Genomic DNA, 23,269 nt, shown 5'->3' with positions numbered 1-23,269 from the left:
CGAGCCGCCTCTGCGACCTGCACCACAGCACAGGGCATCACTGGATCCTCAGCCCACTGAGTGATGCCAGGGATCGTACACGCGTCCTCAGGGATGCTAGTCGGGTTCCCTAGCCGCTGAGCCACGATGGGAACTCTGCATTAAGCCTTTTTTTTTTTTTTTTTTGTCTTTTGTTGTTGTTATTGTTGTTGTTGCTATTTCTTGGGCCGCTCCCTCGGCATATGAAGGTTCCCAGGCTAGGGGTTGAATCGGAGCTGTAGCCACCGGCCTTCGCCAGAGCCACAGCAACGCAGGATCCGAGCCGCGTCTGCAACCTACACCACAGCTCACAGCAACGCCGGATCGTTAACCCACTGAGCAAGGGCAGGGACCGAACCTGCAACCTCATGGTTTCTAGTCGGATTCGTTAACCACTGCACCACGACGGGAACTCCAGTAGTAGATTTTAATGCCAGACTATGCCAGTAAATGGAAAATATAGATAGCTGTTTTATCCTCAACCTCCCCATTATTTTTTCCTATTATTCTTCTTCATGACAAATGTTCCTATCTAGCTCATTCTCACTTCAAGCTATGTAAGTGATAAATATGTTTAAGAAGGAAAACAAACAGGAAACAATTTCCTCTTTGGGGTACCTCTATGAGGGAAATAAAGCACAGTAAAAAGCAAGTGCGTAAGTATGTTTCTGGATGGGTGGAATGATGCCTATCCAAGTGAGAAGAAACTTCTGAAAATGTTCATGGTTTGAAAGGAGTTTCCTTTTGTCCTTATCTGATAATTGTAACCGCTGGATCCATTTCTGTTTGCATTGTTTTCCACCTATGGTGCCTCCTTTTCCTACCCAAAGTAGCTGCCTCATACTACTGAAGACACTTGACTTAACACTACTTAGAACAGTTTTTTATATTTGAAATACTGAAAATAGACTATCACACCTATAGTGAACCTTAATAGTCAAAAGGCTTCTTTATAACTACATAAATACCTGAGATCAAAATCATACCTATGAAAATTCGTGTTATAAAGGAGGTAAATTTTATGAAAGTTCTACCATCTTCTTTAATGCATGATTTCTATAAATTATACAACATTGATGTATATAAACAATATCAAATGATCTGAAAATGGAAAAATGATACACAGTGCTATTTCTGAATTATGATCACTTAATTTTGAAAAGTTGAATGGTTTCATTCATAATATAGTGAATAATACATAAAGTGCCCTGAAAACCTAGGAAGAAATTTAAGAAGGTGGCTTTAGGAGTTCCCGTCATGGCGCAGTGGTTAACGAATCCGACTAGGAACCATGAGGTTGCCGGTTCGATCCCTGCCCTTGCTCAGTGGGTTAACGATCCGGCGTTGCCGGGAGCTGTGGTGTAGGTTGCAGTCACGGCTCGGATCCCGCGTTGCTGTGGCTCTGGCGTAGGCCGGTGGCTGCAGCTCCGATTTGACCCCTAGCCTGGGAACCTCCATATGTCGCGGGAGCGGCCCAAAGAAATAGCAAAAAAAAAAGACAAAAAAAAAAAGAAGGTGGCTTTAACTAATTTGTTTCTCTAGTCATTCATTTAGACATTTACATTAACTATCTCATGTAATCCTCAAAACAACATACATAAAGAAGACATCATTATACCTTTATTATTATTCCTACTTAGAGTTTAGAAAACACAGGAAGAGAAACACAGGATATAATAAGTGGAATAGTCTATGTACAGTAAGAACATAACTAAAATAAACTTCTAGTCATTCTAAACTTCTGTCATTTATGTCCAAAGGAGCAGTCTATTGGGTAGATTCAGACCCATCAGTAACACTTGTAATAATGTATACACATGTGCATCACATTTCTGAAAATGTTCAATGTACGAAAAGTTCTAATTCCCAAATTGAATTTTTATAACTCTGAATACTTACATTGTGGGTCAGGACAATTGGTCCTGACTCTTCTATCTCATCCTATCTGAGGTCACCCTAGCTTCAGCTCCAACTTGGCTGATTAGTAACTTTAACTGTTTCTGAAAATATCTGACTTGTTCAAAGGAGTTACAGAGGTACTGCATGCATCTTTAAGAGATCAGACAGGAGTTCCCGTTGTGGCTCAGCGGTTAACAAACACGACTAGTATCCAAGAGGACACAACTTCGATCCCTGGCCTCACTCAGTAGGTTAGGGATCCAGCATTGCTGTGAGCTGTGATATAGGTCACAGACGCAGCTCGGATTCTGCGTTACTATGGCTGTGGCAGAGGCTGGTGGATACACTCTGATTTGACCCCTAGCATGGACACTTCCATATGCCAAGGATGTGGCCCTAAAAAGGCCAAAAAAAAAAAAAAACAAAAAAAAAAAAAAACAAAAAAAAAACAAAAAACAACCCCACAGAGAGAGAGAAAGAGAGAGAGCAGATATCCAAAGTGTCAATGGCCCAACTGAAGGCTTCTCCATGATATACTCAGAAGAATTAAAAGAACTCTAAAATTTGGAAAGCTTTAAAATTTGGAAAGCTTAGTTTACAGAAAAAAGCACAAACACAGAATGCTTTGTTCAATGGCATGTATAGAACACACCCTGTATTATATGTCAAATACAGTCACATTCAAATGTATCAATAATATACTTCAAGTGAAATATCATCTGGTTTGAAATGTGCTTAACAAACATTTTATCAAGTTTTCACTGGGTATTTTTAACAGCCTGTGTTTCTTAACAGGGGGAAGGAGGTCTTGCCAGTTTTAAAGTAGTCATCTCTAGTAATTTACCTTTTTGAATCTTTAAAACATGCTTAAAATGATCAAGATAAATGCAAGAAAATGCATATTTAATACTTGATCATAATGATGTGTCCCAAACTAGTAGTATAAATTTTCAGAGACTGAGTAAAGAGAGGGCTATGGGGCTAAAGTTGAAAAGCAAGATTTTTCTGTTTTCACATACTGGGTGTTTAAGGGCTATCATAATGTCTTATTCTCTTCCTAAGAATCTCTAGTTGAAATCAACATCAAGAAATATTCAAGGACACAACAAATCATTTGCAGAAGAATGTTGTTAAATACTTCAGAGACGTGAACCATACTCTGATATAAAGCTTAAATTCTAGATCTTGAAATTGTAAACGAGAAACAAAGGAGAAAAGGTAGCATGTTATAATGAAACTAATATAATACTTTAAAGACCATTGAGACAGCTAATTGTCCAATTTTCTCCTTCAGTGAAACACTTACTTTCTACAGTCCTTTCTTTTTCTAAAATTCAGCTAACATAGCAGTACTATAGTCAACTGTCTTCAACTGTACATACCAAGACAGTTCTTTGTTTTCTTATATTTTCAGTACCAGATAAACCTGTAAGCAACACTGGTCAATATCAGTGGTCCATCATAATCCTTAAAATGTTCCCTCTAGGCTCTTCTGTGTACAACTAGTTAGAAAGGTCTCCTCCTTTCTATGACACCTGTTAAGATTTCAAAATACGTTGAGGCTATTTTCACCAACAGAACTGCAATTCACCTGCGAGCACTGGGGGACAAAGTCCAACAGGGTGATGTATGTTTTCTTCTAGGAAATACTTGAATGAAAGCAACTTTAATAAAAAGCTCAACTTCTCAAACTTGAAACATGAACAAACCACTCAATAAGAAATAATACTGAGGAGTTCCTGCTGTGGCACAATGGGATCAGCAGCATCCTGGGAGTGCTAGGGTGCAGGTTTGATCCCTGGCCCAGTACAGAGGGTTAAGAATCCAGCATTGCTGAAGCTGTGGCTTAGGATCTGATTCCTGGCTTGGGAACCATATCCCCAGGCATATGGCCTAGGGACCATATGTCCCAGGGTCGCTGAAAATGGGAAAAAAAAGAAAAAAGAAATAATATTGAAAAACTCATGTAAAACTGAGTAAGTTAACTTTATAACCCATTGAGCCACAATAGGAATTCCCTAAAGGATTATTTTTAAAAATAAGGACAATAAATAGAATGATGTTGTTTTAAATTGTGTCTCAGGAGTTCCTGTTATGACAGCGGTAATGAAACCGAGTAGTATCCATGAGGATGCGGGTTTTATCCCTGGCCTCGCTCAGTGGGTTAAGGATCTGGCACTGCCGTGAGCCGTGGTGTAGGTTGCAGATGCAGCTTGGATCTTGTGTTGCTCTGGCTGAGGCACAGACCAGCGGCTGCAGCTCTGATTCAACCCCTAGCCTGGGAACATACATATGCCTCGGATGCAGCCCTAAAAAAAATAAAACACTGTGTCTTATGTTAAATGAGTTTTAAGAGCTTTTGATCTTAGAGCAAACTATAGATTTACAACAGTTCAACCAAACCTGTAATGTCCTTTGTACTAGGAATTGTAATAGATGTTGAGTAGAATAAAAGGAAAAATAATGATGCATAATAAACATCAAAATAAGTATGATTCTGCTTTAAAGATTCAAGTTAGGAATAAAAACAGGAGGAAGGAGAGTAAATTCTCATCTTGCTCAGTGCAATGTCAAGAGAAAAATAAAATTTAAAAAATAGGCTTCCACCTGGTAACAGGAATGCCAGATAAAGTTCAGGTAACAAACGACCTAAACACAACTGAAACCATATTATGTTTATGTGGGAAAGTGCCTCACCAAAAGTAGTCTAACAGAAGGATACACAGGGCAGAGTGATTAGAAACATGAGCAGTTTGAAGTCAGAAAACCCAGACAGCAGAAAAGTGTAACAACAGAGCACATACGAACATTACAGCAAAGAGGAAGCTTCATAGTTATACAATTTAAAACTTCATCTTAGGACTCACAGCTTTCTAAATTCTTTAGCCATAAATATTAAGTTATAATACTTCAAACTTAAAACTATCAATAAAACCCTACATGAAGTATACAGTCACCTCTACTGTCAGGTTCTCAAACAGAAATTTAATACTTTCCAAGAATCACATTTAATAAAAGCTTTATTTTTATAACATCTTCCAATGCTCAAAATATACCAAAGAAGTAAACCAAATACTTATAAAATAAGTTACGTACTCTCAATTTTTTCCCTTCGATTCCAAAATATTTTGGCAATAGAACTACAATGCTATTTCAAAACTCATACCAGAAATCAAGGTGATTTTAATCAGACCTTGAGATATTTAGGGTTAAAAATAAGTCCTTTAAAAACAAAAAAAAAAATCTCATGTCAGTATTTTAGGTATAAAAATCAGTACACAATACGAGATTTCTTAAACAGCACACTGCCATGTTCAATTAACTCATTTAATAGAAACCATATAAATAAACCAATTTAAAAATATATGAACAGTAAAATTCCTTTAGTATAAGAAATTATCAGAAATACAAAAATATGTATTTACCTTTAATTTTTCCCTAAATATTACCACCACAACCACCACTAAACAAACTGCCACATGCTGGGCTATGTGCTAGCTATTTTACTTAATGTTATTTTATCCAACTCTAAACGATCTTAAAAACTAGCCTCCATTCCTACAAAAGGGGGGGGAGGGCAAACCTAGGCTCAGTACAGTAAAATTTATTTATATAATCATTTTCCTTAACATTTTAAATTGTTTCATTAAACAGATGAAGGAGAAATGTTAGGAAGAAAGTTATGTAAAATCAAGCAAAAGCCACAATTGCAAACAGTATTTTTAACCTTTTCTTAAGAACTGAACTTTCTTGTCTAATGGGAAAGAAAAAATGTCCTGAAATCTAATCTATAATGCTTTCTCCCTGCTGCCAACATGCTACACAGATGCCACAGTCACATTTTATTGACAGCCCTGATCACACCTTTCAGAGAAAGGACACCATTTGGTCCTTTCCTTGGCTTTGTCATTTCTTGGACCTTCTTTCCTCTCACTCCTGTCTCATTTCTCATCCTACCCCCTTCCCTAAAGGAGAGTAATAAGTACTATTTAGAAATACTCTTATATAAAGTTTTTGGGTGTTTTTGTTGTTGTTGTTGTTGTTGTTGTTGTTCTGCCTTTGAGGGCCACACTTGCAGCATATGGAAGTTCTCAGGTTAGGGGTCGAATTGGAGCTGTAGCTGCCTGCCCACACCACAGCTCACAGTAACTCTGGATCCTTGACCCACTTCACAAGGCCAGGGACTGAACCCATGTCCTCTTGGATACTAGTCAGATTTGTTTCCATTGTACCTCAACAGGAACTTATAAATGTTTTTAAAGTGACTCAGGATAAGGCTTTATAATGAAACGTCAACTTAGAAAAGCAATAGTAAAGATCGTCTAAGCCTTTACATTTTTTTTTTTGTCTTTTTGCTATTTCTTGGGCCGCTTCCACGGCATATGGAGGTTCCCAGGCTAGGGGTCTAATTGGAGCTGTAGCCGCCAGCCTACGCCAGAGCCACAGCAACGCAGGATCCGAGCCACGTCTGCAACCTACACCACAGCTCCGGGCAACGCCGGATCGTTAACCCACTGAGCAAGGGCAGGGACCGAACCCGCAACCTCATGGTTCCTAGTCGGATTCGTTAACCACTGCGCCACGACGGGAACTCCCAGCCTTTACATTTTTAAAAAAGATGTTTAATGTTTATAAATTGAGGGGTGAGTCCATAAACATTAATACTTTTGACACAGTATAAAGCATAAAAGCCATTAATTAATGAAATGGGAAATTTTCATATCACTTAAACATTGGAATTACAGAGAAAACAGGTGTCATCTTTCTTTCTTTCTCTCCCTCTTTCTTTCTTTCCCTCTTTTTTCTCTTTTGCCACACCCATAGTATGCAGAAGTTCCCTGGGCCAGGGCTGAACCTGAGCCACAACCATTACAACACCAAGTCCTTAACTGTTAAGCCACCAGGGAACCCCCAGGCATCATTTAATTAATTAAGTAAAATATTAAAACGAAAGTCTCCCACCACTAGGTGATTCAGCCCCAGAGGCTAAGCAATCCTATTTTAATAGCCAAACGATGTAAATCTAAGAGAAGCACAAGAAAGAGCAGGGTAACAAGGCAACATGAAGTTTTACATCCTAAAATTCTCTCCAATTCAAGTAGTAATAAAGTAGCTCCTTCCAAACAAACATATCTCTCTCCCTCCAAAAAATAACCATAAATTCTGTAGAAAATATTAAAATCTGCTAAAATACATATTACTAAAGACAAATGGAGACAGGAACTTAGAGGTGGTATAAGAGCCTATACTTAAAGAAAGGAATGGCACTGAGTGAGGTTCCCCTTCCTTCACTTTTTTTCCCCCCAAACAACTTTTAACATGAGGGCACACAACCCACGTGGGTTGGTTAAAACTGATAGAAACCCCAATTTCAATCTTACTGGTTTGAAGAACCAAAGAAGTGAGTTCAAAGAGACCAAAGCAGCTAGAAAATGAGAAAGGAAATCCTGGAGAGAAGCGAGTCAAAAATAAAACTGCCCAAATCTCTGGTTGATGCCTGAATTTATATGCATGTGACAGACTGAGCCCAGCTAAGACTAAAACCACTGGCAATTTGGTGTCCCAAGGGACATTAGACACTATCTGAAAGTATTTTATGTTCTCACAATTGAAGGAGGAGAGTGCTACTGACACTGTGTAGGTGGAAACCAGAGATACTGCTAAGCACCCAACAATGCACAGGACACATCCCACAACAAATAATTATCTGATCCAAAATGTCAAAGTACTGAGGCTGAGAAACTCTGGGTCAAAGGAAGTACAGAGATTTTAGCTGCTACTAATCATAGGTGAGATAATAGTCTGGAGTTTTGACACCAGCAAAAGGTATTTTTAAAAAAAAAAAGAAAAAAGAAACAACAAAAACCTAAAAATTCTTCAAGAAAAAGAACAGAACTTAGAGTTTTTATACCATTTACAATGCCCAAAATACAAGTGAAAATTATTTAACATATGAGGAATCAGCAAAAACTAACCCATACTCAAGAAAAAAAGACAACCAGTGAAGATAATCCAGATATTTTATTTAGTGCCCAAAATTTTATAGCAATTATTGTAATTATGCTTAAGGACACTAAAGGAAAATGTGCTCATATACATAAAAAATAGGTAATCTCAGCTGAGGAATGGAAATGATAAAAAAAAAAAAAAGATCCAACGGAAATTATGGAACTGAAAGATACCATACCAAAATCAAATATATATTAGTCAACTATTTTTACTCTTAGTGCTTATTCCAGTATCTGCTTTCTTTTTTGCCAAATCTGTAATAATTTATACTAAATCCTCACTATATTAAAAACTAAATGAAGGTGAAAAGCCTATCTCCTAATCATTTGATATTAGAAAAATCAATGGTTTGCTTAAGAAATATATTCTAATAATATTACACCTTTTAGGATTAATAATCTAAGTAGTAGAGATATACTGTAGACTATAACAAGAAATTATAAATAATTTCAAGATTCTCATATTTTTGAGTCATTCTGGAAAACTACTAAGTGTGGCTGAAAATTTTTTTTTCTTTTCTTTTTACGGCCACACCTGAGGCATATGGAAGTTCCCAGGCTAAGGGTCAAATTGGAGTTGCAGCTGCTGGCCTACAACACAGCAACAGCAACATGGGATATGAGAAGCATGAGTAACATCTGTGATCTACACCACAGCCTGCGACCTATACCAGCTTGTGACCTACACTGCAGCTTGCCACAACGCCGGATCCTTAACCAACTGAGCAAGGCCAGACAGAGATCAAACCCCACGTCCTCATGGATATTATTTCAGGTTCTAAAACCACTAAGCCACAATGGGAACTCCCTGAAGTTTTCTAGTGTAAAGAAAATGTCCCATTTCCATCACAGATAGTCTAAAGTCTCGTTTTGTAAATAAAAACAAAGATGTGTAAACGAAAAAAATCATATAAAAAGGAGCAATAATTTCCCTTACACATATCTGTTTTTAATCTTAAAAAAAAAAAAAAAACCTTCCCATATTTCACTGATTTGAGCAATTATGAGTGCAAATGCCCATCTAGGCATATACATTTTTATGCTTTTTCTAAACTCTAAGATATATAGCAAACTATCTCAAATTAAAGTATTTCACAAAGTCAAAGACATATAAGCATTCAATTAAATATGTAGCTAATTTCTGAAATCAATTTCATTAATCTATGAGAATGATCTATTTGATATATGGCAATGTATTTCTACGGTGCTTAGATTTCAGTCCCTAAAGTTATGGACACATCCTAAATAAGCCTAGACATATGAGCAAAATGAATGGTACTTTCTTCACTCTATCCAAAAGTTAATCATTTGAACCTCCATTCATTTATTCCACGACCCCTCACTTTGATCTTTTTTTCCAGTAAGGGTAGTGACCTTTAGCTAAGACATCTTAAGCAAAGGTAAAATAGGTGATTAGCTATGTTATAAAATGAAAGAACACTTAAAAATGAACTCCCACTTGGTACATAAAACATCTTCTCCTCTCCTTCTAATTTCATTATAAACATTATTACAGAAGTTAACACAATCCCTTTCTCCAGACACATTCTTTAAAACTTTCAGACCCTTTGGAACAGTAATATCAAATTCCTTGGATTGGTAAATAAAGTAGTTATTTTCTGTTTATAGCAAAATCAAACACAACAAAAACAGTATGTTCCTGGTGGGAGGGGAGGGAGGGAAGGAGGAAAGGAAGTGAGGGAGAGAGGGAGGAATTTATATATATGTATATATATATATATACACACAGACATACACACACACACACATATATATACACACACACATATATATATGTATATATACATATATATATATATATATATACACACAGACATACACACACACACACATATATATACACACACACATATATATATGTATATATACATATATATACATATATATACATATATATACACATATATATGGGACATGCGTGGACTCTACAATTTTCCTAGAATCAGAGAATCTAAAAGAATTTAAAACTTTTTAGAAATAATAAATGCTAAAACTAAATCCAGAAGTATTCAGTAAGTCCCACAATGTCAATTAATGGAAAATCACCCATATTTCTGAATGGCTGGACCAGTGATCAACGAAAACTTTGTTTCCAGCTTAGTTTTAGAATCCTTCTTAAAAGTAGATAGTATGTATGTAATTAAACCATGAAAATCAATTATTGATATTCAGAATATAAGCTTTTATCACTAACTAAAAACTAGTGATAATAATTTCCATTTGGTTAATGAGGAAAAAAAGGAAAGTAATTTTTTAAAAGTAAATGAGCTACCTGGAAAACATACAGTTGTTTACCTCTGGTTGATCTGGCCTTTCAATTTAACACTCTATGCTTAGTGTCTGTGAAATACAAAGTATAGTGCCTGGTACATCAAGGACACTTTTAAAATCCCAGACAGGGACAGTATCGGTTTTATCATAGGCTCTTATTAAATGTTTGTCTCCTCCCTTCCTCTAGATGAAACAGTTTTTCACTATGTAGCTACTTGTAACAGAACAGAGTAAGAAGTCTACTTTCCTATCTTCATTTCAACTCCCATTTCCTAAGTCAGGCTATTGCAAACTGAAATTTACCACTGCACTGAAACTGCTTATGTTATGGTCATTGTGACTGTATAATTGCCTTTTAGAATGTATTTTATCTGGCCTCTCTGGTAGACACAGCTGATTAATCTTGAACTTTAAAAATTCCTGGTTTTGCTTAACACCAATCTGCCTGGTTCTCATTTCTCACTGAACTTTCCTAGTCTCCTTTATATATTCCTCTTTCTCTCCCATCCTGTAACAAAGATGCTCCCCAGGAATCTAACCTCATTGCCTTCTCACTTTTCACACAATTCTCAAATAAATTCAAGTAATGAAATACATGGCATCTTCCCCCCCGCCACACACCGCCAGCAAATGGAAGTTCCTGAACCAGAGACTGAATCTGAGCTGCTGCTGCAACCTATGCCACAGCTGTAGCAATACTGGATCCTTAACCCACTGCACCACTACAGAGACAATGCCAGATCCATAACCGCTGTGCCACAGTGGGAACTCTCACAGTATTTTTGGATATAGCTTCCATCAGATAAGCAAAAGTAGAAAACAACATATATTTTATAGATCTACCAAAAACAAACAAAAAATATGATAAAACTATTATGTATGATTAGTAAATCCAAATTGTCCCATTAATATTTTTATGAATGTCCCATCAGCTATTTCTTGTTAAATACACATGTGCAGAGCAATTTATGAGGAAATCTAAAAAGTTACCGCTAATGACCTTATTTTGCTAAACACTAATAAGAGATTCCCTTTATCTTTCACACTGTAAGTAACTGTTTATATGCCTGCTTACCCTCTAATGAGGGATCCCTTTGCCTGACTTTTCATCTTTGCACCTAAAGACACAGATGACTGGGGTATAAGGAAAGTATAGGAAAGAGGAAGATGAGAAGAAAAAAAAATGGTGAAGAAATAGGGGAAGGTGAGGAAAGACAAGAAAGGAAAGTTTTAAAGTGCTAAAAAAAAAAAATTCCCTACATCAAAACATTTCATCTTGTTACCAAAAAAAAAAAGTTTTTTGCTACTAAAAACAAAAGACCAGGGCATTTCCTTCATGTTAGGTAGTATAGGAACATAAAAAAGAAATTAAAGAATTCCAGGCTTAAGAGTCAAGAAAATATCCATATGAAATGACACAAAAGCACTCAATGTAACATACTTTCAGTTCTGTATGTACATGCAAAAGTAATCAGACTATTTAAAAACATGTGTTATTAGGGGCAATCAATTATTTCACTTAAAATGACATTCAAAAACTAAAGAATATAGACTTTAAATTTTGTGGTAGTCAAATGTAGGTTGAAACTAGACTGAATTAGAAAATAAATACCTTTCCAAAAGAAAAAAACCTCCATCATTGGAATAATTTCTAAATTATTTTAAAAGAATGTATTTTTCAGTAGTTTATTTTTAAGAATATTCTGGCGGCAAAAGCTATTTCAAATTCAACATACCTTAGAAATCAGAAACATATGTTTGATGTTAGATGTCACAATTCTTTAGGACAAAGCCAAGTTCTCTTTCTTATTTATTATATTCTCAATGATATGAGTAACAAAAGATATGTCACTATAACCCAAAAAAAAAAAAAAGATACAAATTTCTTTTATCTTCTTGGACCTGCCTGGTCAAATTTATATATACATACACGCACACACACACACACACACAATTTCTAAAATTATCTTCAGCATCATCTGGTATCAAACACTGAAAACTCTTTTAGGAGTCCCCCACCAACTGATTTACATTTGCTATCAATACAGAGAGAAATGATAGCTCAAAAAATAATACTCTATTAAGCACTATTACAATAGCCAAGACTGGAAGCAACCTAAATGTCCATTGACAGAGAAATGGATAAAGAAAATGTGGTACATACAAACAATGGAATGTTACTCAACCATAAAAGAATGAAATGGATGGACCACGACATTATCATACTAAGTGAAATAAATCAGACAGAAAAAGACAAGTATCATATGATATCACTTATATATGGAATCTTAAAAAAATGATACAAATGAACTTATTTACAAAACAGAAACCGACCTACAGACATAGAAAACAATCTTATGGGAAAGGTGAGGGATGCCATAAATTAGTAGTTTGGGATTATATACTATACACACACACACATATATATACATACACACTACCATATATAAAATAAACAACAAGGACCTACTGCATAGCACATAGAACTCTACTCAATATTCTGTAATTACCTAACTGGGGAAATGATCTGAAAAGGAATAGATATATGTATATGTATAACTGAATTACTCTCTGTGACCTGAAACTAACACAATATTGTAAATCAATTATACTGCAACATAAAATAAAAAAAATTAATAATATTATGCTATTAATCAAATAAGCAAAACCTATTCATCAGTATATTCATTTGTTGCCACTACTACAATGCTTTTAGCTTACATAAAATATGCAATGTGCTAAATCTTATTATCCTATTGAACAAAAGTATCCATATGCTAATATCACTTATTTTATACTTAAAATAGTATTCTTTAAAAAATACTCCTTTTATGTGAATCTGATGATATCAAATAAGAGGACTCCTAAAAACAGTAATTTGTGCATACAATGTGTTTGGCACTGGGAAGCAAATTTTCCTCTCCAATGGCCTCTAAATTGATATATACTAAAAAAAATTAAAGATGATTAATTTGTTCTTGCTTTTTCTCAGCTAAGTTATAAACAAGTTTTTTGTTGTTGTTGTTGTTGTTTTTAAAGGCCGCACCTGAGGCATATGGAAGTTCCCAGGCTAGGGGTCAAATCAGAGCTACAGCTGCTGGCCTACGCCACAGCCACAGCAATGCCAAATCTTGAACTCACTGAGCAAGGCCAGGGAATGAACCCATGTCCTCATGGATACTGGTCAGATTCGTTTTCACTGCACCACCATGGGAACCATTGTAAGCCAGGTAAATAAGTTAATTCATTTAATCTTCACAATAACCATCTAAGATATTACTTAGACTAATTATTATCAATTCAATAACAGCAAAAAAATAAAAGTTCGTCTCAGAAACACTAAAGAACCCGTCGTGAAACAAATAACTTCTAAAGAGAGGTATGAGATGTTACCCAAACTCTACTAATTCTAAATGCCCTCCTCCATGGGGTCACTCTGTCTATCCGAAATGACTTGACCCCTGAAATCCTATTTCAACATCAAACAAGGTGCGCTATATTCCACTCAGAATACAAGTGGGAAATTCATTACACCTAATAAAGTTTTATTTCAGCAAATGCCAATTTTTTAAAGTGAATCTTTGCTTTATAATTTTTCTAATTATTACCACCTTCTGAAATAGTTTTTTAATCATTAATATTTCTATACCACAAGAAAACAAAGTACCATGAGATTATCACTAAAGTCTTAAAATAATAAATAACTTAGGTACACTGATCAGAAATCAATAGCAAGAGTTCCCATCATGGCTCAGCGACTAGTATCCATGAGGATGTGGGTTCAGTCCCTGGCCTCCACGTAGCAGGTTAAGGATCTGGCTTTGCCATGAGCTGTGATATAGGCTGCAGACTCGGCTCGGATCCTGGGGCTCAGAAGGATGGGCCTGGAGCTAGGGTAGCAGCCTGGCCCCTCGGGTCCAGCTCTGGATGGACCCCTCACTTCAAGAAGTACTAAGACAAGGAGTTCCTATTGTGACTTAGCAGAAACAAATCTGACTATTATCTATGGTGACGCAGGTCTGACCTCTGGCCTTGCTCAGAGGGTTAGGGATCTGATGTTGCTGTGAGCTGTGGTGTAGGTGGCAGACGCAGCTCGGATCCCTCACTGCTGTGGCTGTGGTGTAGGCCAGCAGCTGCTGCTTCGATTAGACCAGTACCCTAGGAACTTCCATATGCTGCGGGTGCAGCCCTAAAAAGACCAAAAAGAAAAAGAAAAAAGAAAAGAGAAATCAACAGCATCACAGTTACACAAAATCAAACATCCAATTACATGTATTATTTACATCTGGTTTGCTAAAGTTAGGAAGACTATGAGAATCTAAATAAAGAGTAGAGATACTTAAGCTATATAAAATAGACTAAGAACTTTAGACTTTTAAACATTATTTTTTACTTTTGCTACTCCTTTAATCTCTATTTTATTTCTACATTTCCTCTTCACACCCAAATTCCTGTCAATCACACAAACACCTATACGTATTGTTTTAGGACTGGCTCAGTTAATTCACCACTGACCAGTTGTGGAATTCACATCAAGCATGGTAAAGAAGATCACCGGGAAGTTCCCATTGTGGTGCATCGGAAACAAATCCGACTAGGAACCATGAGGTTTCAGGTTCGATCCTTGGCCTCGCTCAAAGGGTTAAGGATCCGGCATTGCCGTGAGCTGTGATGTAGGCCACAGACATGGCTCGGATCTCACACTGCTGTGGCTCTGGCATAGGCCGGCAGCTGTAGCTCCAATTTGACCCCTAGCCTGGGATCCTCCATATGCCTTTGTGCGGCCCTAAAAAGACAAAAAATTAAAAAAAAAAAAATCAATGGGCTAAAGCAACTCTATATACAACCTTTCAGACTTACATGCATAAAAGCCAAAACTTTACCTAGTCAGAAAAATCTACATCTTCTCTAAATTTAAGGAGAATGCTAAGGTGAATTATGCCCATGAAATAAGCATTTCAGGCTAAATCAATATAAATAAAAGGGAAAAAAAAGTTCCTCATCATCAATCAAAGCATCTATAAATAGAATCACACTCATACACACTGGGACCTTTTTCTAAAAGCATTATTATTGTTTGGGAGTTCCTGTCGTGGCTCAGTGGTTAACAAATCCAATGAGGAATCATGAGGTTGGAGGTTCGATCCCTGGCCTTGCTCGGTGGGTTAAGGATCCAGCATTGCCGGGAGCTGTGGTGTAGGTCACAGATGTGGCTTGGATCCCGCATTGCTGTGGCTCCGGCGTAGACCGGCGGCTACAGCTCTGATTGGACCCCTAGCCTGGGAACCTCCATATGTTGTGAGAGCGGCCCAAGAAAATGGCCAAAAAAAAAGCATTATTATTGTTTTCAGGCAAACCTTGATACACAATACCTACTGTCTACTTAAATACAATTTTTAATAAATCCTAAAGAATATTTTTAAAGTGGGAAATATTTCAAGGACATTCATGGTGACTTGCCCCCCAAAGAGCCAGTAACTAATTTATCTCATTTGGGAAAAAAATTAGGTTTAGTTAATGAATTCTACAACCACTTCATCAAAGCTTTAGGACATACAGGTTAGAAAGAAGGCTGGTATTAAATCTCCTGTAGGAACAAGAGGCAGCTGTAGCCACTGAAATTCTGGCCACCTATCCAAAAGATAAAAGATGTTTAAGTTACCTACCACATAAGGCTTCAACATCTCTTGTCTACAGCCAGGACCTTAGCTTAGGGCAAGTTCACAGATAGTAAAGTAGAATTAAGATTGTGTTCTTACTCTAAAGAAATGAAACAGTCACCAACTTTTAATTTAGTCTATACTGTGTTCAAAGGCAGGTGAGATAAATATTAAATTTTGAGGATTTTGTTTTTTGATTCTAGCTTAATTAATCTAAAACTTCATGTTTTCTTAGTATCAAAGACTGCCTTCAAAGCCATTCATAAATTAAATGATGGATAAAAGTTTAAGACTGTTTAGAGAAGTAACTTCCGGTTCTGGTTTGACAACTGCATGGACGTGCTGACCAACTCTTACGGGTCATCAAACAGTTCTATAAAAACTGTCACCATCTATTCGCTTGACTATTTAAAGTTATGTCACATTAACACTTTAAGGAATAAAGATAAAAAAGAATAATGAAAATAACAGTAGAGTGATTCAATCCCAAAGTGTCATTAGAAGGGACTTAGACATGGATTACTGATAATCATTCTCATAGTAAAAAATTTAGTATTCCACAAAAATTTAATAAAGTATTTAATAAAATGTGATCTTGGAATCTATTTCATACATGTAAACTACTAACATTATTGGAAAATGAATAAATAAGCTGCTTCCTCCACCCACCTCTTCCCCAAAGATAGCTGTGGTCAAGCAAAAGAAACCAACAAAAAAACCAGAAGTGTTCTAAAGACTCACCTTTTGTTGACTGGCTTCTCATCTTTTTCATAGGGTCGGACAAACCATTTCCCAATCCTAACAAAGTTCTTATCCATTAGGCACCTATAATAATTACATCAAGAATATGGTTTCAATAACAAATCAGCAAATCACTGAGTCAATAATCACAGATAAGATCCACCATTGAAAATAAAAACATAACAAATTAAACTGTCAAAAGGTTTTCCTATCGCTTAAAATGTTTATACTATACCTACTGAAAAGAACTTTCTTACTCTGGGAATAGGTTTGTATCATGTATTTTTCTTGCACACGTTAAAAGCTGGAGTTCCCATCGTGGCTCAGCGGAAATGAATCTGACTAGTACCCATGACCATTCAGGTTTGAACCCTGGCCTCGCTCAGTGGGTTAAGGATCTGGAGTTGCCGTGAGCTGTGGTGTAGGTTGCAGACACGGCTAGGATCTGGCATTGCTGTGGCTGTGGTGTTTTTTCAATGTCAAGCCACAGGATATTCTCTCTGAAGACATGTTAATGGCAACTGAACTCAACTCATATAATACCAAAAATGCACACAATTCAATTGAAGTGACAACAATACAGATAGCTATGACCAAGTTCACTTGGGTACAGGCAGACGACAGCTATATCATTACCGCCATCAGGTCAATTGTGAGATGCCATCATTTGCAAGGAGTATCCCTGATTTTAAAAATATAAAAATGTGCATTGTGAAATTGATGAAATACAGTAATCTCTAACACTCGTCAATGAAATGATACATATTTTGTAAGAAAATCTGTCAGAAAGGTGGATATAATTCTTCTATACAAGGTTCTACCTACCAACGAAAGAGCCGCAGAGCAATTCTTTACCGAATATTCAGGCAACTCCACGTGTGGCTTTTACCTCTGTAATTTCCACTCCATCAAGGAGGATGGAAACAATTCAAGCCTTCAACATATTAGATGGCTTCAACAGATTAGATGGGTTAGTACACGGCAATAGTTTCTGCTGGCCACAATGTAATTCCCTATGAACAGAGCCAAGTTGGAGCAGTGGGGCATCAAAAATGTCACTGTTTTGTTTTGTTTGCTTGTTTTCTTTTTAGGGCCACACTGGAGCCATATGGAGGGAAGTTTCCAGGCTAGGGGCTGAATGAGAGCTACAGCTGCCAGCCTATGCCACAGTCACAGCAACACAGGATCCAAGCTTCATCTGAGACTTACATCTCAGCTCATGGCAACGACAGATCCTTAACCCACTGAGCGAGGCCAGGGCTCAAACCTGCAACCTCATGGTTCCTAGTCGGATTGTTTCCGCTACACCATGACAGGAACTTCACTGGTTTTATTTTGAACATGAATTTCTCTAACAATCTTCCTTGTTCACAATGAAAAAATTCATTTTCAAAGTAACCCAATCTATTTTCCTAAGACTATGAATTAAACTTGCTTTTTAAGGTGAAAGACTATGGACCTCCATGAAAGCTAGGATAGAAAGCATGGAATACCCAATATGGTAAAAGTGCTCAAGAAGCAAAAATGAAAAATCAAATCATCAGTCTGTTCCCTAGTTAAGTGGCTTAACTGCATTTTCTTTCTTTTTTTCTGTCTGTCTTTCTAGGGTCGTAGCACATGGAGGTTCCCAGGCTTGGGGTCCAATTGGAGCTGTAGCTCCCAGCCTATATCACAGCCACAGCAACATGAAATCCAAGCCACATCTGTGACCTACACCACAGCTCATGGCAACGCCAGATCCTTAACCCACTGAACTGAGGATCCTCATGGATACTAGTCAGATTCATTTCCACTGAGCCACATAAGGAACTTCTGTATTTTCTAGCTAGACTACACATATATATAGATTATTTCCACTAGAAAACCACTGTTTGTAGTCAGGTTCCTTCTTCCATTAATGCTACCAATAACTACCACTAGAATCACTTGTACCACCACCACATTTGATTACCAGGCCTATTATATCACTTAATTATTGTAATAATTATATGAGGATAGATGTACAATGTCAATTTTTATACACGAAAAAGCTGGGCACAGTGAGAATATCACCTAGACAAAGTAACTCAGCTAATCAGCAGCAGGCTGATTAAGCCCAGAAACAGATCTGATCCCAGGGCCAAGACTTTTTTTTTTTTTTTGTCTTTTTTGTCATTTCTTGGGCCACTCCTGCAGCATATGGAGGTTCCCAGGCTAGGGGTCGAGAATCAGAGCCACAGCCACTGGGCTACGCCTGAGCCACAGCAATGCGGGGCTCCGAGCCGCGACTGCCACCTACACCACAGCTAGCGGCAACTCCAAATCCTTAGCCCACTCAGCAAGGCCAGGGATTGAACCTGCAACCTCATGGTTCCTAGTCGGATTTGTTAACCACTGAGCCACAACGGAACTCTGGGCCAAGACATTTAACCATTGCTGTGTACTGGCTCTGATGCTATCTTATTTGCTCAATTCTTTACTCTTTTTTTTTTTTTTTTGATGTCCATTAAAAATTTTTAACTGCTGGGTAAAAATACAGGAGTTCCCATTGTTGCTCAACAGAAATGAATCTGACTAGCAGCCATGAGGACACAGGTTCAATCCCTGGCCTCACTCAGTGGGTTAAGGATCCAGCATTGCTGTGAGTTGTGGTGTAGGTCGAAGACACCACTCGGATCTGGCATTACTGCGGCTGTGGCCTAGACCAGCGGCTACAGCTCCGATTCAAACCCTAGACCAGGAACTTCCATATGCCACAGGTGTGGCCCTAAAAAGACAGAAAAAAAAAATTTAATGCAACAGTTTTGCCTTGTGAACATGGAAATAAGAATTCATGAACTATGTAGTAATATTGATAACCTCTTTCTTTTTTTTTTTTTTTTTTTGTCGTTGTTGTTGTTGCTATTTCTTGGGCCGCTCCCGCGGCATATGGAGGTTCCCAGGCTGGGGGTTGAATCGGAGCTGTAGCCACTGGCCTACGCCAGAGCCACAGCAACGCGGGATCCGAGCCGCGTCTGCAACCTACACCACAGCTCACGGCAACGCCAGATCGTTAACCCACTGAGCAAGGGCAGGGACTGAACCCACAACCTCATGGTTCCTAGTCGGATTCGTTAACCACTGCGCCACAACGGGAACTCCCACCTCTTTCTTTCTTACACTTTCTAGGACCGCACCTGTGGCATGACAATCATTTTTTAAATTATGAAGAATTAACTAGGTAGACCCAGTAAAATAACATTTAAAAAAACTAAGAAGAGTTCCCATCATAGCTCAGTGGTTAACGAATCCGACTAGGAACCATGAGGTTGTGGGTTCGATCCCTGGCCTTGCTCAGTGGGTTGAGAATCCAGTGTTGCCGTGAGCTGTGATGTAGGTTGCAGACGTGGCTTGGATCTGTCGTTGCTGCGGCTCTGGTGTAGGCAGGTGGCTTCAGCTCTGATTGGACCCCTAGCCTGGGAACCTCCATATGACATGGGTACAGCCCTAGAAAAAGACAAAAAAAACAAACAAACTAAGAATTCATCATGTGGAATTTTTCAATTTTGGCATAGAGTAGTCATAATATAGAAGAATAACATTTTGGCAATCTGATCTTTATAGAACTGCATTGTGATTGAAAATTCTCTCTCCTTTTTTTTTGGGGGGGGGGGGGTCTTTTGGGGCCACACCCTCGGCATATGGAAGTTCCCATGCTAGGGGCTGAATGAAAGCTGCTGGCCAATGCCACAGCCACAGCAACATGGGATCTGAGCCACATCCAAGACCTAAACCACGGCTCACTGCAATGCCAGATCCTTAACCCACTGATTGAGGCCAGGGATTGAACCTATGTCCTCATGGATACTAGTCAGTTTCGTTCCTGTTGCACCACAACAGGAACTCCGAAAATTCCTTTTTTTTTTTGGCCTGTGGGGGGAGAGGTCCACCCCACAGCATATGAAGTTTTGGGCCAGGGATTAGATCTGAGTTGCAGCCAGGCCAGGCCAGATCCTTTAACCCATTGTGCTGGGCCAGGGATTGAATCTGTGTCCTGGTGTTGCAGAGACATCACTGATCCTGTTGCACCACATTGGGAACTCTCATTTTTAATGTCCAAAAGTATTTTGTAATTGACAGGTCATGTGTATTTAATATTTTTTTATTTTCCAAAGCTGTTATTAAATTGAAAGTGTATCTTAAAATCAATAATGCTTAGAGTGAAAGCAACAAGGCATGTATAGAACCACATCAAGCTAAATACTAGTTTTTTACTGACACATCCTCAATAAATACCACTTTTAAATAACACTTCATTCTTTCATATAAGTCTTGAAGGTCAAAATTCAAAAGAATCACTTATTTAGTAACAGAGAAAACATGATTACTGCTTATGGATAGGAAAAAAAAAAATCCAAGGCTTTAGGCAGTATAATATGAAAGAAAAAAGATAAAAAGAAGAAAAATATCTCTGGTTAAAGAGGACAATGTATAAAGTTTGTTTCAAAACCTTTGCCCTTCTATGAAGTAAAAGCCACAAAATCTATTTACTGCTTTCATTCCAGAACAAATGAGAGATTGGGATAGAAGGGCAGCTGCATACAGCTAAGACCACTCAGGGACAAAATTAGGCAAAAAGCAAAAGGTTAATGAACATACTGAGTCTAACTTTCTGTGTTAAAATAGCCCCTAGAGTGCCCACTAAAGATCATATTTCCTTGTCAGGCAATTTCAACAAAAGGTTTATCACTAATACACCAAACAGCCATGGAAACTATTGCATTCTTCTAAAACCATCTGGTTTCATGGAGTTCTCCTGTGGCATACCAGGTTAAGGATCTGGTGTTGTCACTGCAACTGCTCAGGTCACTGCTGTGGCATGGGTTTAATTTGTGGCCCAGGAACTTCCTCATGCCACAGGTGGGCAAAAGCAAAACTAAACTAAACTAGAACCATCTGATTCCAAATGAGAATCATATATGACTCACATGATTTTTCAACCACTAATCAGTTTCTATATGATCAGTGATTTCCTTCACACTGCAAACATGAGAACACACAATTGCACTGGATGAAGTGTCATTTTAATGGTTCTGAATTTGCAACTGACTTATCCCTGAACAGGGGAGATATCACAAGTCATGCCGTCACCAGTGATATGGGAGAAAATTAGCAAGTCGCTAAGTACCTCAGAAAAGGCTGGGACTAAATTAGTGAATATGCTGAATGTGTTCTTTTTCTCTGACCTGACCCCCAACTCAATAGACAATTACAGAATGTAGAGCTGGGTAAGTATGAGGGCAAGGTTTCTTTTTCCTCAAGAAACAGGTGAAAAAGAACTCGGCCACTAACCACTATCATTTTTACACTCCTCAATTTCTTAAGACTCAACTACGTCTGGCCCTCAAAATTCCTACTCTCTCTCTCCACACACACACAGATATACATCAACCCTCCCATACTAAACAGTACAGAAAGTATTTCCATCTGGTGTTTTGTACTTTAAGTTATGGGAGGAAATGAAAGAAGACAGAGTGTGTCTTTGCTAAGAAAGGTCGTTCTACCACCTGAGTGATACCTGGGACTACGTTGCTCAATAGCAGACAATAAAATGAGTGCTAATAAGCCCTTGGTTCTCAAGCATTTTGGGGTCTAGATTCTTTTTTTTTTTTTAATCTAATGAAAGTTATTATAGACTCCTCCTAAGAAAGGCATGGAAAAGCAAAATACTGCATACAATTCCATAGGGTTGGTGAACTCTTTAAAGCAGATCCTAGAGAACTTCTGTACTAAATACTACCATTAATTGCTACTAACCCTGCTTTGCCTAGAACCCCTCCCGTATCCCACTCTATCCCTTCCTCCTCTAGTTCAATTTTATTCATCTTTACCTTCTCAGATCAGCCTGCATAGCACTCTAACATCTCTAATCATCACTTTCACCACTGAGTTGTAATGATTCATTTCTATGGCTCTTTTCTCCCAAGAAACTATGACTGATTTGGGGGCAGACACAGTTATCTATCTTATTTATTAGCAATGTTCAACAAACATTAAGTGCCTATTATGTAATATACTTTATGTTCTGCTCGAAATTAGTAGCTGCTCGATAAATAATCTGAGGAATGAAGGCTATACACCAGTGTTTCACTATCCACAGTGTAATACTGTTACTCTTTTTCTTTGTAACCACTAAACATGGGCAACACCTCACACTGCTGAATTTTCCTCACACTAGTATGTGTCCCTGCTAGTGAGACACTCAAAGTTTGAGATACAAAAAATTACGTATTTTGCTTCTTTATGGTTGATCACCATTCACTCTAGACTAAAATCATAGCAGATACTCAACATGCAGGAAATCACAAAGGTGCTAAATATTGTTTAGGAGACTAGCACTACTACCCATATTTTCACTATACTTGAACAGAATTAATCTTTTTTTTCTTTTTGGTCTTTTTAGGGCTGCACCTGCGGCATATGAAGGTTCTCAGGCTAGGGGTTGAATTGGAGCTGCAGTCACTGGCCTATACCAGTCACCGCAATGCCAGATTCGAGCCATGTCTGCAACCTACACCACAGCTCACAGCATCTGGTGATCCTTAGCTCACTGATAAAGGCCAGGGATTGAACCCACATCCTCATGGTTGCCAGTCAGGTTTGTTAACCACTGAGCCACCATGGGAACTCCTA

General features: G+C 37.8%; 1 protein-coding gene across 6 annotated transcripts in view; it reads right to left on the bottom strand.

Annotated features, from left to right (window-relative positions):
- The window catches only part of MED13L (mediator complex subunit 13L), a 322,312-nt gene that overhangs the window by 125,948 nt on the left and 173,095 nt on the right, over positions 1-23,269 (bottom strand). For all 6 annotated transcript variants that reach the window (XM_047759797.1, XM_047759795.1, XM_047759796.1 and 3 more), the window contains exon 4: positions 16,619-16,702. In XM_047759797.1, the coding sequence (XP_047615753.1) occupies positions 16,619-16,702 (84 nt within the window). The remainder of the gene's footprint in view (positions 1-16,618; positions 16,703-23,269) is intronic.

The sequence above is a fragment of the Phacochoerus africanus genome, chromosome 15 (assembly GCF_016906955.1).
Source record: "Phacochoerus africanus isolate WHEZ1 chromosome 15, ROS_Pafr_v1, whole genome shotgun sequence".
Classification (NCBI taxonomy): Eukaryota; Metazoa; Chordata; class Mammalia; order Artiodactyla; family Suidae; genus Phacochoerus; species Phacochoerus africanus.
This window is presented reverse-complemented; position numbering and strand designations above follow the sequence as displayed.